The 14,738-nt window shown below is 62.4% G+C and overlaps 2 protein-coding genes across 2 annotated transcripts in view; one reads left to right on the top strand and one right to left on the bottom strand.

Annotated features, from left to right (window-relative positions):
• ANKRD52 (ankyrin repeat domain 52) overlaps positions 1 to 8,653 on the bottom strand; it is a 33,069-nt gene extending 24,416 nt beyond the window's left edge. Inside the window, exons 1-8 of the mRNA XM_066567598.1 lie at positions 8,601 to 8,653; positions 6,778 to 6,861; positions 5,953 to 6,031; positions 4,877 to 4,947; positions 3,825 to 4,025; positions 2,732 to 2,819; positions 1,827 to 1,969; positions 772 to 984 (exon numbers count right to left, since the gene is read on the bottom strand). Coding sequence (XP_066423695.1) covers positions 772 to 984; positions 1,827 to 1,969; positions 2,732 to 2,819; positions 3,825 to 4,025; positions 4,877 to 4,947; positions 5,953 to 6,031; positions 6,778 to 6,861; positions 8,601 to 8,627 — 906 coding nt within the window. The 5' untranslated portion in view covers positions 8,628 to 8,653. The remainder of the gene's footprint in view (positions 1 to 771; positions 985 to 1,826; positions 1,970 to 2,731; positions 2,820 to 3,824; positions 4,026 to 4,876; positions 4,948 to 5,952; positions 6,032 to 6,777; positions 6,862 to 8,600) is intronic.
• A 1,460-nt stretch (positions 8,654 to 10,113) lies between these two features.
• On the top strand, positions 10,114 to 14,296 carry COQ10A (coenzyme Q10A). The gene is made up of 5 exons (XM_066567602.1): positions 10,114 to 10,193; positions 11,429 to 11,569; positions 12,447 to 12,639; positions 13,877 to 13,978; positions 14,068 to 14,296. The coding sequence occupies exons 1-5, from the start codon at positions 10,114 to 10,116 to the stop codon at positions 14,233 to 14,235; spliced, it is 684 nt and encodes a 227-aa protein (XP_066423699.1). The 3' UTR covers positions 14,236 to 14,296.
• The last annotated feature ends 442 nt before the right edge of the window (positions 14,297 to 14,738 follow it).

The following is a 14,738-nucleotide window of genomic DNA, read 5'->3' on the forward strand; positions in this document are numbered from 1 at the left end:
CCCCAAAAACCCAAAACCACCCCAAAAAACTCAAAACTACCAACAACACCCCCAGGAGAGGCTCAGACACACCCCAAAACCACCCCAAAACCCCACCTGGAAGTTGACCCCAAGACCCCACAACCCCAAACCTGAGGCGCCCACCTGGAAGTTGACCCCATAACCCCAAACCCCAAACCTGAGGCGCCCACCTGGAAGTTGACCCCAAGACCCCACAACCCCAAACCCGAGGTGCCCACCTGGAAGTTGACCCCATAACCCCACAACCCCAAACCCGAGGTGCCCACCTGGAAGTTGACCCCATAACCCCATAACCCCACAACCCCAAACCCGAGGTGCCCACCTGGAAGTTGACCCCATAACCCCAAACCCCAAAGCCGAGGTGCCCACCTGGAAGTTGACCCCAAGACCCCACAACCCCAAACCTGAGACGCCCACCTGGAAGTTGACCCCATAACCCCAAACCCCAAACCCGAGGTGCCCACCTGGAAGTTGACCCCAAAACCCCACAACCCCAAACCTGAGACGCCCACCTGGAAGTTGACCCCATAACCCCAAACCCCAAACCCGAGGTGCCCACCTGGAAGTTGACCCCATAACCCCAAACCCCAAACCCGAGGTGCCCACCTGGAAGTTGACCCCATAACCCCACAACCCCAAACCCGAGGTGCCCACCTGGAAGTTGACCCCAAGACCCCACAACCCCAAACCCGAGGTGCCCACCTGGAAGTTGACCCCAAGACCCCACAACCCCAAACCCGAGGTGCCCACCTGGAAGTTGACGTCGGCGCCGTTGTTGACGAGGATCTCGAGGCACAGGGCGCCGTTGGTGGAGACGGCGGCGAAGTGCAGGGGGGTGAAGCCCTTCTCGTTGGGCTGGTTGACGTTGGCCCCCACGTTGACCAGCTCGTTGGCCACCGCGTCCTGCCCCATGTAGCAGGCGATGTGCAGCGCCGTGTTCCCGAAGGAGTTGGGCTCGTCGATCTGCGGGACACCACCAGGGGCATGTAGGGGCTCCGGGGTTTGTGGGGTCAACGGGGTCTGTGGGGGCTATGGGATCCATGGGGTCTGTGGGGTCCATGGGGTTTGTGGGGTCTGTGGTGGTTGTGGGATCCATGGGGTCAACGGGGTCTTTGGGGGCATTGGGGTCCATGGGGTCTGTGGGGGCACTGGGGTCCATGGGGTTTGTGGGGGCTGTGGGGTCTATGGGATCCATGGGGTCTGTGGGGGCTGAGGAGCTGTGGGGGTCTGTGGATCTGTGGGGTCAAGAGGGTCTGTGGGGTCAGCAGGGTCTATGAGATCTGTGGGATCCACTGGATCTGTGGGATCCATGGGGTTTGTGGGGCCTGTGGGGTCTGTGGACCTGTGGGGTCAACAGGGTCCATGGGGTCTGTGGGATCTATGAGGTCTGTGGGGTATGTGGGGGCTGTGGGGTCAACAGGGTCTGTGGGGTCAATGGGGTCAGCGGGGTCTGTGGGGTCAATGGGGTCTGTGGGGGCTGTGGGGTCAACAGGGTCTGTGGGATCCATTGGATCTGTGGGGTCAGTGGGGTCTGTGGTGTCTGTGGGGGCTATGGGGTCAATGGGGTCTGTGGGGTCAACAGCAGGTGTGGGGCCAGCGAGGTCTGTAGGATCCATGGGATCTGTGGGGTCTATGAGGTCTCTGGGGTCCATGGGATCCATAGGCTCTGTGGGATCTGTGAGCTCTGTGGGGTTTGGAGGTTCCAGATGGGGAAAGGTGGACGAGGAGAACCCAAAGCTCCTGTCCAGCTCCTGTCCAGCTCCTGTCCCACCTTCCCCAGCCCCGGGCAGGTGCTGGGCTCTCACCTCCACCCCCAGCCTGAGGAGGTGACGCACGACCTCGATCTGGCCGCTGGCGGCTGCCGTGTGCAGCAGCGTGTAACCCTTCCTGTCCTTGCACATGACATCGGCCCCGCGGGCCACCAGCAGCTTCAGCACCTCCAGGTGACCTGCGGGGACAGCCGTGACAGCACCGGGACAACGGGGACAACGGGGACACCGGGGATAACGGGGACAATGGGGACGCCGGGGACAATGGGGACAACAGGGACAACAGGGACACCGGGGACAATGGGGACAACGGGGAGATGGGGACACTGGGGAGATGGGGACACTGGGGACAATGGGGACATCAGAGAGATGGGGAAAAACGGGGAGATAGGGGACATCGGGGAGATAGAGGACACCAAGGAGATGAGGGACACCGGGGACATGGGGGACATCAAGGAGATGGGGACACTGGGGACAATGGGGACATCAGGGACATGGGGGACACTGGGGAGATGGGGACATCAGGGACATGGGGGACACTGGGGAGATGGGGGATACCAAGGAGATGAGGGACACTGGGGAGATGGGGGACACTGGGGATGGGGGACATCAGGGAGATGAAGGACACCAGGAGATAGGGACACTGGGGAGGTGGGGACACTGAGAGGGGAATCCTTGTGACATGGGGTGGAGAGGAGGAACAGGAGACATGGAGAGGAGGAATTTGGAAATATGGAGGGAAGGGAGAGATGGAGAGAAGGAATGGGAGAGATGGAGAGGAAGAGTGGGAGAGAGGGAGGGAACGGAGAGATGGAGAGTGGGAAATGTGGAGAGAAGGGAGAGATGGACGAAGAAACGTGAGAGATGGAGAAAGGATGGGAGAGAGGGAGAGGAGGAGTGGGAGACAGGAGAGGGAGGTGAACGCAGCAGGGAACCCCTACCCAGGAAGGCCGCCCAGTGCAGGGGCTGCCGGTCCTTCTTGTCACACGTGCTGGGGCTGGCACCTTTGTTGAGCAGCAGGTTCACCATCTGTGGGGTGTGGGGACAGCGTGAGCAGGGCCACCCCGATGGCCGTGCCCACCCCTGTCCATGCCCACCCCGATGTCCCTGCCCACCCCTGTCCATGCCCACCCCGATGGCCGTGCCCACCCCAATGTCCCTGCCCACCCCAATGTCCCTGGCCACTCTGACATCTGGGGCCACCCTGATGGCCCTGCCCACCCCAATGTCCCTGCTGCCCACCTCTGTCTGTGCCCACCTCAATGTCCCTGGCCACTCTGACATTCGGGGCCACCCTGACGTCCCTGCCAACCCTGATGTCCCTGCTGCCCACCCCTATTCCTGCCTACCCCAATGTCCCTGCCCACTTCTATCCCTTCCCACCCCAATGTCTCTGCTCACCCTGATGTCCCTGCTGCCCACCCCAATGTCCCTGCCTGTCCCTGTCCCTGCCCATCCTGATGTTCCTGTTGCCCACCCCAATTTTCCTACCCACTCCTGTCCCTGCCCACCCAGACGTCCCTCCCCAGCCCGATCTCTGCCCGCCCTGATGTCCCTGCTGTCCATCCCAACATCCCTGCTCACCCCTGGGATTCAGTGTCCCCATTGGATTTTGGGGATGCTTTTAGGGTTTAGGGTGTCCCCATTGGGTTTTGGGGGTACCTTCCCAGGGAAGGACTGGGAAAGGGGCCTTGCTGGCCCCTGCCCACCCCAAGATCCCTGCCTGTCCCTGTCCACTCCAATGTCCTTACCCACTCCTATCCCTGCAAACCCCTGTTGCTGCCACCCTGATGTCCCTGCTGCCCATCCCAACATCCCTGCCCGCCTCTGCCCACCCCAATGTCCCTGCCTACCCCAATGTCCCTGCTCTGTCCCTGATGTCCCTGCTCACCCCAATCTCCCCATCCACCACTGCCCACCTCTATCCCCGTTCACCCCAACATCCCTGCCCACCCCTGTCCCTTCCCATCCCAACATCCCTGCCCACCCCTATCCCTGCCCGCCCCGATGTCCCCGTCCCCTCGCCGGTGTCACCTCCAGGTGGCCGCTGTGCACGGCGTGGTGCAGCGCCGTGCGCCCGGTGCGATCGGCCACGTTGACGGTGCTGAGCAGCGGCAGCAGCGCCTCCACGCACTTGGTGGCCCGGTTGGCCGCGGCCACGTGCAGCGGGGTCTGCCAGTGCTTGTCCCGGGCGTTGGCATCGGCCGAGTGCTTCAGGAGCAGCTGGAGGGCTTTCTGTGGGGTGGCAGGCTTAGGGAAAGGCTCCAGACCCCAAATCCTGAGGATCCCGGAGCTGGCGTCCCCCAGATCCCAGGGGGATTTCTCTCTCTCTGAGGTTTCCCACTCTGGGATTTCCCTCTATAGGATTTCCCTGCTGTGGGATTTCTCCATGTGGGGTTTCCCGCTCTGGGATTTCCCCGCTGTGGGATTTCCCACTTTATGATTTCCCACTCTGAGATTTCCCTGCTGTGGGATTTCCCTGCTGTTGATCTCCCACTCTGGGATTTTCCCACTCTGGGATTTTCTCACTCTGGAATTTCCCTGCTCTGGGATTTCCCACTCTGGGATTTCTCACTATGGGATTCCCCATTCTGCAATTTCCCACTTTATGATTTCCCTCTCTGGGATCTCCCACTCTGGGATCTCCCACTCTGGCATTTCCCACTCCGGGATTTCCCTCTGTGGGATTTCCTTCTGTGGGATTTCCCACTTTGTGATTTCCCACTCTGTGATTTCCCACTGTGGGATATCCCCACTGTGGGATTTCCCCCCTGTGGGGTTTCCTGCTCTGTGATTTCCCTCTGTGGGATTTCCCACTCTGGAATTTCACTCTGTGGGATTTCCCTCTGTGGGATTTCCCACTCTGGAATTTCACTCTGTGGGATTTCCCTCCGTGGGATTTCCCTCTGTGGGATTTTTTCCCAAGGAAGATTTTTTTTTTTTCCCAAGAAGGATTTTTTTCCCAAAGAGGATTTTTTTTCCCCCAGAACTTTCTGCATTCCCCAACCCCCAGAGGAGGGAAAGGGGAGCAGAAAATCCCTTTTTTTTCCCCTTTTCCCACTGTGATTTCCCCTCTCATCCCTCACCTCGTGGCGCGAGGCCGCGGCGCGGTGCAGCGGCGTCAGCCACACCGTGTCCTTGGCGTTCACGTTAGCACCTGTGGGGGACACACACGGCACCTCAGCACCCCAAAAAAAAAACCCCAAAGCTGCCCCTCCCTGCTGCCCTGGACCCCCACAAGAGGTAGGGAAAACCCCAAATCACCACGGGGTTCTGCAGCTGGAGAGGAATGGGATAAAATTTTGGTTATTTTGGTGGGGATTTTATGGAATCTCCAAATCCCAACAGGGGCTCTCTGAACACCAAAGGTAAGCCCAAAACATAACAGGGACACTCTGTAACCTAGGAGAATCCCCAAAATCCAATGGGGACACCCTAAACCCCAAAAGCATCCCCAAAAACCAACAGGGGCTCCCTGCACCCCAAGGGTAACCCCCAAAACCCAATGGGGACACCCTGAATCCCAAAGGTACCCCCAAAACACAATGGGGACACCCTAAACCCCAAAAGCATCCCCAAAACATAACAGAGACACTCTGCACCCCAAAAGTATCCCCAAAACCCAATGGGGACACCCTGAACCCCAAAGGTATCCCCAAAACCCAACAGGGGCTCCCTGAACCACAAAACTATCCCCAAAACTCAATGGGGACACTCTGCACCCCAAGGTACCCCAAAACATAACAGGGACACTCTGTAACCCAGGAGCATCCCAAAAACCCAATGGGGACAGCATGAATCCCAAAAGCATCCCCAAAAAACATAACAGGGACACTCTGCACCTTAAGGGCATCCCCAAATCCCAACAGGGGCTCCCTGCACCCCAAAGGCAACCCCAAAATGGGATCTCTGGGATCAAGTGTTTGGGATCCACAGGTTTTGGGGGATTTTCCAGATGCCCACAGGTTTTAGGGGATTTTCCAGATTTTAGGGGATTTTATGGGATTAACTGGCTGTGCATCCCACCCTGGCTGCCCCCCTTGAGCTCGGGGTGGTTTTGGGGGGGTCAGATCCCTCCCTGCTGACCCTCCCAGATTTTTGGGGTGATTTTGGGGTGATTTTGGGGTGATTTTGGGGTTCTGGGGTCCCCCCTGGCCCTCACCTGACAGGATGAGCAGCTCGAGGATTGCAACGTCTCCGATGTAGGCAGCAGCGTGGAGAGGGGTCCGGCGTTCCTGGTCCTGCAGGGGAGACAGCTGTGAACTGGGAGGGACTGGGAGCGACTGGGAGACTCTGGGATGGGGCTGGGATGGAGCTGGGAGGGACTGGCAGGGGCTGGGATGGGATTGGGAGGGATTGGGAAAGGATGGGAGAGACTGGGAGGGACTGGGATGGGGCTGGGGATTGGGATGGGAGGGACTGGGAGGGACTGGGATGGGGCTGGGAGAGACTGGGAGGGATTGGGAAGGAACTGGAAAAGGATGGGAGAGGATGGGAGAGCGTGGGAGAGACTGGGATGGGACTGGGAGGGACTGGGAGGGACTGGGATGAGGATGGGGATGGGATGGAATTTATGGGACTTATGGGATTTTGGAATGGGATGGGACAGAACAGGATGGGATTTATGGGATTTATGAGATGGGATGGGATTTATGGGATTGATGGGATAGGAATGGGATGGGATGGGATTTATGGGATGGGATGGGATTTATGGGATTTATGGGATGGGATGGGATGCGATGGGATGGGACAGAACAGGATGGGATTAATGGGATTTATGGGATGGGGACGGGATTTATGGGATTTATAGGATGGGATGAGATTTATGGAACATGGATGGGGATGGAGATGGGATGGGATGGGATGGGATTTGTGGGATTGATGGGACTGATGGGACTGATGGGATTGATGGGATGGGGATGGCAGGGATCTGGGAGCCCTGAGTGAGATTTGGCAGCAGCAGCAGCAGCAGCAGCAGGGCCCTCACCAGCACATTGATGTTCTCCTTCTGATTGAGCAGCGACCGAACCTCCTCCACATCCCGGTTAAAGATGGCCTGGACCAGAGGGGGCTGCGGGGACACAGAGGGGACAGTGACAGTGACACAGCTGGAATGGAACAGGGGGGACACAGAGGGGACAGTGACACCCCTGGAATGGGTGTGACAGTGACAGTGACACAGCTGGAATGGGGACAGTGACACAGCTGGAATGGGGGGACAGAGAGGGGACAGTGACACAGCTGGAATGGGGGGGACAGTGATGGGGACACAGGGAGTGGTGACAGTGACACAGCTGGAACAGGGGGTGACAGTGACAGTGACACAACTGGAACAGGGAGCGACAGTTATGGGGACACAATGAGGGGTGACAGGGGACACAAGGAGAGGTGACAGTGACACAGCTGGAAGAGGGGGTGACAGTTATGGGGACACAGCTGGAACGGGGGGTGACATTCCCAAGGTTCTCCTGTTCCCGGTCCAGATGTCCCAATCCCCAGGATTCTCCCATTCCCAGAGTTCTCCCATTCCAGGGCTGGGGTTCTCCCCATTCCCAGCGTTCTCCCATTCCTGGGGTTCTCCCCATTCCTGGGCTCTCCTGCTCCTGACCCAGGTGTCTCAACCCCAGGGATCTCCTGTTCCTGATCCCGGTGTCCTATTCCCGTTCCAGGGCCGGGGGATCCCATTCCAGGGGTTCTCCCAATCTCAGGGTTCTGCCATTCCTGGAGCTCTCCTGTTCCTGATCCAGATGTCCCAACCCCAAGGATCTCCCGTTCCCAATCCAGGTTTCCCATTCCCGGGGCTCTCCCGTTCCTGGCCTGGGAATCGCAACCCTGGGATTCTTCCATTCCCGAGCCTAAAGGTCCCATCCCGAATGGCTCCGCTGTTCCTGGTTCCAGGGGTCCCACTCCCGGTGCTCTCCCAGGGGAGGATCCCCCTTCGATGCTTCACATCTCTGGGCCAGAGAACCCCGGGGCTCTCCCGTTCCCAGCCCGGGATGTCCCAACCCTGGGCTTCTCCCCTTCCAGGCTCGGGGGTCCCATTCCCGGGACTCTCCCGTTCCCGGCCCGGGGCTCTCCCATCCCCGGGGCTCTCCCATTCCCGGTTCTGAGGGTCCCATCCCCGGGATTCTGCTATTCCCGGCGCTCTCCCGTTCCCGGCCTGAGGGTCCCATCCCTGGGGCTCTCCCGTTCCCGATCCAGCGCTCCCATCCCCGAGGCTCTCCGGTTCCCGGTTCTCATCCCTGGGCTTCTCCCATTCCAGGGTCGGGGGTCCCATTCCCAGGATTCTCCCATCCCCGGCGCTCTCCCGTTCCCGGCCCGGTGCTCCCGTCCCCGGCGCTCTCCCGTTCCCGTTCCCGGTTCTGAGGCTCCCATTCCCAGGATTCTGCCATTCCCGGGGCTCTCCCATTCCTGGTTCTGAGGCTCCCAATCCCGGGGCTCTCCCGTTCCCGATCCAGCCCTCCCATCCCCTGATCTCTCCCGTTCCCGGTTCTGAGGCTCCCATTCGCGGCGCTCTCCCGTTCCCGTTCCCGGCCCGGCCCGCGCTGGGCCCGGCGGGCACGGGCAGAGCGGCTCCAAACGGCGACCCCGGCCCGTCCCGGGGCTGCAGCAGGACCGGGAGCAGCGGGGAGGTCTCGGCGGAGCGGGGCCCGCGGCCTGGGGCGGCGGCGGGCCGGGCCCGGTGGCGGAGCCGCGCTAGGCCGCACATCCCCGGGCTGCCGTAGCGGCGCGGCCCGGCCGAGGCGCGGCGGCGGCGGCGGCGGGCGGGATCAGCCAGGGGAAGGATGGACGGGGAGACGGCGGCCGTACCTGGTCCGTGATGCTGAGAACCCCCATGTCGGGGCCGCCCTCAGCGCCCAGCTCCCGGCATCGGGTCCGGCCGCGGCGGCTCCGCTCGGGCGGCTGCGGGGCGGGGATGGAGCGCCGGGGATGCGCCGCCCACCGGGCCCGAGCGGCGGCGGCGGCGGCGGCGGCGGCGGGGGCGGCCCCGGGGCAGCGGCAGCGCCCGGGGGGACGCGGCGGGAGCGGGACGGGGGTCGGCGGGAAGCGGCGGTGCCGGCCCGGGGGTCGCTGCTCTGGGGTGTGCCCGGTGGGAATGAAATCCATGAGGGGCTGTCGGTAACACCGGGGGTCCCGGCAATTGCTGTTCTGGGGTGTTCCCGGTGGGAATCGCATCCATGAGGGATGTCGGTAACCCCGGGGGTCCTGGGGGTCGCTGGTCTGGAGTGTCCCCGGTGGGAATCACATCCATTGGTGGCTGCCGGTAATCCCGGGGGTCCTGGGACAGCAGCTCCCCCAGCCCGAAGAGTGGTGGGGTGGTGAGAGAGGGTCCCAGGGGTCCCATGTGCCACCTTCTTCCCCTCCATGGGGTCTGCCCAGTGGGAATCCCATCCCCCGGTGGTCCCTGAGCAGCAGCTCCTCCATCCCAAAGGGTCCTGGGGGTCTCATTTCCCACCTCCATCCCCCTCTGTGGGGTCTGTCCAGTGGGAATCCCATCCCAGGTGGTCTTGGGGATCGCAGGGGGTCCCTGACCAGCAGCTCCCCCAGCCCAAAGGGCTCTGGAATGGTGGCAGAGGGTCCTGGGGGGTCTCATTTCCCATCTCCATCCCCCTCTGGGCTGAACTGGGATGAACTGGGTTGTGCTGGGAGGAACTGGACTGGGCTGGGCCAGGTGGGACTGGTTGGCACTGGGTAATGCTGAGCTGGACTGGGCTGAACTGGGAGACACTGGGAGGCTCAGGGCTGTGCTGGGCTATTCTAGGAGGCACTGGGCTGAACTGGACCTATACTGGGCTGTACTGGGATGTGCTGGGCTGCACTGGGAGACGCTGGGAGGCCCTGGGGTGTGTTGGGCTGTACTGGGCGGCACTGGGCCACACAACTCCCGCAGGTTCCGTGTTCCCGGTCTCTCGGCTCCTCTGCCCGGTTCGGAGTGAGGCCGTTACCGGGACACGGCACCGGGGCTCCCCGTCCCTCTCCGGACCCACCGACCGGGGCACACGTGGGAGGCGGGGCCGGACGCCCCCTGGGGTAGAGCCTACCCCCGGCAGCCCCGGAACGGGCACTCCCCGTTGGTCCCGGTCGGTCCCGGTCCCGGTGCAGCCGCAACCCCATCCCGCACTACATTTCCCATCATGCTCTGCGCAGCCTCCGACTACAACTCCCATCATCCCTCGCTCGGGAGGCGTCGCCTCGCCCCGCCCCTTGACGTACCCGCCGCTATGGCGACGCGGTGACGTCACGGGGTGAGAGGTCAGGGCGGCGGCGGCGCCGCGTCCCGGCCCGGTCCCGGTTCCGGCCCGGCCCCGGTCCCGGCCCGGTGATGGCGGCCCGGCGGCTCCGCGGCGCCCTCCAGCTCGGGGCGCGGCAGCGCCTGCGGGCCGCGGCGGCCCCGCCCGGCAGGTGAGCGGCTGCGGCGGCCACCCGGAGGTCACAGCGGCCTCGGGGGCACCGGGGCGGCGATCGTGCTGCGGGGGCTCCTCCGGGCCTGGCAGCGCTCCCGGCCCCCGTGGGGTGTGGTGATCCGGGGGCACCTTGGCGGAACCGGAGGGTCCCGGTGGGGCCATCCCGGGGGTCCCGGTGGGGCCTGTCCCGGTTCCACCGGAAGGCCGCTGGGTGGGGAACACCAGCTGGGAGGGGCTGACCTTGGAGCGAACCCCGTGTGGAGACACCGGGAGCGGGCCGGTACCGGGGGATCCCGGGGGAACCGAGCCCCGGTGTCACCGGAAGAGGCGACAGCCCCGAGGCCACCCGGCTGTGTCCCCGCGGCCGTGACCTCTGCTCGGGGACAGTGACGCGGGGACCCGGTGACTCCGGTGGGGACAATTCCCAAATTTCGGTGGGAAGGGCGGGATCTGCCCCGGGAGCGGCACCGGAGGGCACCGGGCACTTGACCCCGCCGGGATTAGCTGTCCCCGGCTCGGGTTTCCCGGCCTTCCTCCTCCTCCTCCTCCTCCTCCTGGCAGCTGCAGCGCTGGCATCGCCCCGGGACCGGCACCGGCACCGAGCGCCGGCGGGGATTCCCGGCACGGGAGGGGCTCGGGAAGGGCGGGAGGGACCGGGAAGGGACCCAGGGTGGTGAGGAAGGGACGTGGGGTGGTCTGGAAAGAGCCTGAGCAGGTCGAGAAGGGGCTTGGAATGATCTGAATGGGTTTGGGATGGTCTGGAAGGGACCTGAGATGGTCTGAAGGGGTTTGGGGAGGTCTGAAGCGACCTGGGCACATCTGGAAAGAGCCTGAGCAGGTCAGGAAGGGGCTTGGAATGGTCTGGAAGGGACCTAGATTGGTCTGAAGGGGTTTGGGGAGGTCTGGAAGGGACCTGAGAAGCCCTGGAGGCATTTGGGAAACCTGGGAGGGATTTGGGATGCCCTGGAGGCATTTGGGATGCCCTGGAAGGGACCTGAGAAGCTCTGGAGGGATTTGGGAAACCCTAGAAAGGATTTGGGAAACCCTAGAAAGGATTTGGGAAGCTCTGGAAGGGACCTGGGATGCTCTGGAAGGAACCTGAGAAACTCTAAAGGGATCTGGGAATCTCTGGAAGGATTTGGGAAGCTCAGGAAGGGCCCCAAGGTGCCCCCGGTGGCAGGCAGTGACAGTCGGTGCTGCCGGTGCCACCCGGTGTCCCCCGTGTGTCCCCAGGCACGCGTTCCCGTGCGGGCTCCGGCTGTCCCGGCTCTCCCGGCCAGGGCCCCTGGCCTGGGAGCCCCGAGCTCAGCCCAGCCGGGGCTTCCTGAACCTCAGCAACAAACGCAAGGAGTACTCGGAGAGACGGATCATCGGGTGGGTGACACTGGGAACACTGGGGACACTGGGACTGAGCCCAAACCCAACCCTGAGCACGGCCCTGGGACTGGGACTGACCCCAAACCTAACCCTGAGCACAGCCCTGAGCCTGGGACTGACCCCAAACCCAACCCTGAGCACAGCCCTGGGACTGGGACTGACCCCAAACCTAACCCTGAGCACAGCCCTGAGACTGAGCCCAACCCAACCCTGAGCCTGAGCCTGGCCCTGAGCACAGCCTGAGCCCAGCTCCAAAACCAGCCCCTACCCTGAGCCTGAGCCCAACCTCGCCCTGAGACTGAGCCCAACCCCAGCTCCACACCCAGCCCTGAGACTGAGACTGACCTGAGCGTGACCCCAACTCCAAACCCAATCCCAACTGCAGCTCCAAACCCAACCCTGACCCTGGCCCCAGTCCCAGCCCAATCCCAATCCCAACCCCAGTCCTGACCCCAGCTTTAGCCCCAACCTCAACCCCAATCCCAGCCCCAGTCCCAACCCCAACCGTAATCATGGCCTCAGCCCCAACCCAGACCCCAACTCTGACCCCAACCCCAGCCCTGATCCCAACCCCAGTCGTGGCCTCAGCCCCAGCCCCAATCCCAACCCCAGTCGTGGCCTCAGCCCCAGCCCCAATCCCAACCCCAGCCCTGATCATGGCCTCAGCCCCAATCCCAGCCCCAGCTCCAACCCCGACCCCAACACTGACCCCAATCCCAGCCCCAATAGCAGCCTCAGCCCTAAGACCAATCCCAGCCCCAACCCCAGTCCCAACTCCAATTCTGATCTCAGCCTCAGCTCCAACCCCATCCCCAACCCCAACCCTGACCCCAATCATGGCCTCAGCCCCAACCCCAGCCCTTCTGTGTCCCAGGTACTCCATGCAGGAGATGTACGACGTGGTGGCCAACGTGGAGGACTACAAGAACTTCGTGCCCTGGTGCAAGAAATCCGTGGTGGTGTCGCGGCGCCAGGGCCACGTCAAGGCCCAGCTGGAGGTGGGGTTCCCGCCCGTGCTGGAGCGCTACACCTCCATCGTCACCCTGGTGCGGCCACACCTGGTCAAGGTGAGCTCAGGAGGGGCTGGAGCAGCAGGAGGAGGCTCTGGAGAAACCCTGAGGGAGCTGGGAAGGGGCTCAGCCTGGAGGGAAGGAGGATCAGGGGGGAATTTTCACCCCACAAGTCTCTGGTGGGAGAGCGGGGTCAGGATCTGCTCCCAGGGAACAGCAGGAGGAGAAGGAACAGCCCCAAATTCCTCCAGGAGAGGTTCAGGAACAGCTCCAGATTCCCTCAGGGCAGGGTCAGGGTGGACATCAGGAGGAATAAAAGGTGGTCAGGCTTTGGAACTGCTTGGAGAAAAGAAGTTCAGGGGGGAAATTTCACCCCAAAACTCCCTGAAGGGACAACAGGGTCAGGATCTGATCCCAGGGAACAGCAGGAGGAGAAGGAACAGCCCCAAGTTCCTCCAGGAGAGCGTCAGGGTGGACATTCAGGAGGAATAAAAGGTGGTCAGGCTTTGGAACTGAAAGGAGGCTCAGAGGGGAATTTTCACCCCAAAACTCCCTGAAGGGACAACAGGGTCAGGATCTGCTCCCAGGGAAGAACAGGAGAAGGAGAAACAGCCTCAGGTTGTTCCAGGGGAGTTTCAGTTTGGAATTTCCCAATGGAAAAAGCTCTCAGGCATTGGAAGTGCCCAGGGCAGTTCGGAGCTGTCCAGGATGTGGCACTGGAGGGATCCCAGGCCGGGCTGGACCCTGGAGGATTTTCCATCCTCGAGGATGATCCCGGTGCCCCCTGAGCTCCCGTTTCCCCCTCCCCAGGCCGGGCTGGACCCGGGAGGGTTTTCCATCCTCGAGGATGATCCCGGTGCCCCCTGAGCTCCCGTTTCCCCCTCCCCAGGCTGGGCTGGACCCGGGAGGATTTTCCATCCTCGAGGATGATCCCGGTGCCCCCTGAGCTCCCGTTTCCCCCTCCCCAGGCCGGGCTGGACCCGGGAGGGTTTTCCATCCTCGAGGATGATCCCGGTGCCCCCTGAGCCCCCATTTCCCCCTCCCCAGGCTGGGCTGAGCCTGGGATGGTTTTCCATCCTCGAGGATGATCCCAGTGCCCCCTGAGCTCCCATTTCACCCTCCCCAGGCCGGGCTGAGCCTGGGAGGGTTTTCCATCCTTGAGGATTATCCTGGTGGCTCCCGGTGCCCCCTGAGCTCCCGTTTCCCCCTCCCCAGGCCGGGCTGGACCCGGGAGGGTTTTCCATCCTCGAGGATGATCCCGGTGCCCCCTGAGCCCCCATTTCCCCCTCCCCAGGCCGTCTGCACCGACGGGCGCCTCTTCAACCACCTGGAGACCAACTGGCGCTTCAGCCCCGGCATCCCCGGCTACCCCCGCACCAGCACCGTGGATTTCTCGGTACCGACCCCGCCCCGGATCCCCCCCCCCGCCCCCGGGGGAAGGCGGAGCTCGCCCACCCGGCCTCACCTCCTCCTCCTCCTCCTCAGATCTCCTTCGAGTTCCGCTCCCTGCTGCACTCCCAGCTGGCCACCGTGTTTTTCGACGAGGTGGTCAAGCAGATGGTGGCCGCCTTCGAGCGCCGAGCGGCCAAAAATTTCGGGCCCGAGACGCGAATCCCGCGGGAGCTGATGTTCCACGAGGTGCACCAGACGTGAGGGACAGAGCCGGGCCCGCCCCGAGCCCAAACCACCCCCCCAAAAATATTTATTCAACCAAGTGCGTTTCCTCCGCTGCTGTTGCCTCAACGCCCCCCGGGGGCTGCTGTGAGCCCCCCTCCCCTAATCCCAGGAGCTGATTTTGCAGCTGATTTGGGGTTTTAAGTTTTGGTTTGGTTTTTTGGTTTGGTTTATTTTATTTTTTTTTAACCCTTTATTTTGGTTCTTTTTAAACTCCTCAGCCAGGCTGGAGGGCCCCGGTGGGGGCAGCTCCCGCTGTGCTCTGGGAGGGGTGGGGGAAAAACTGCTGTGAGCCCCCCTCCCCTAATCCCAGGAGTTGATTTTGCAGCTGATTTGGGGATTTAAGTTTTGGTTTAGCTTTTTATTTTTTCTTTTCCTTTTTTTTTTTTTTTTTAAAACCCTTTTTTGTTGTTTTTAAACTTCTCAGCCAGCCCGGAGGGGCCCCGGTGGGGGCAGCTCCGGTAGGAACAGGGGAGGGGGTG

Source organism: Molothrus aeneus, chromosome 30 (genome assembly GCF_037042795.1).
Source record: "Molothrus aeneus isolate 106 chromosome 30, BPBGC_Maene_1.0, whole genome shotgun sequence".
Taxonomy (NCBI): domain Eukaryota; kingdom Metazoa; phylum Chordata; class Aves; order Passeriformes; family Icteridae; genus Molothrus; species Molothrus aeneus.

What these genes read in the sequence shown, in the direction of transcription:
- COQ10A (XM_066567602.1), top strand. Translation starts at nt 10,114, where the DNA reads ATGGCGGCCCGGCGGCTCCGCGGCGCCCTCCAGCTCGGGGCGCGGCAG. An exon ending in GCGGCGGCCCCGCCCGGCAG is followed by an intron (nt 10,194 to 11,428) that starts GTGAGCGGCTGC and finishes GTGTGTCCCCAG; the next exon opens with GCACGCGTTCCCGTGCGGGC. An exon ending in CCAGCACCGTGGATTTCTCG is followed by an intron (nt 13,979 to 14,067) that starts GTACCGACCCCG and finishes CCTCCTCCTCAG; the next exon opens with ATCTCCTTCGAGTTCCGCTC.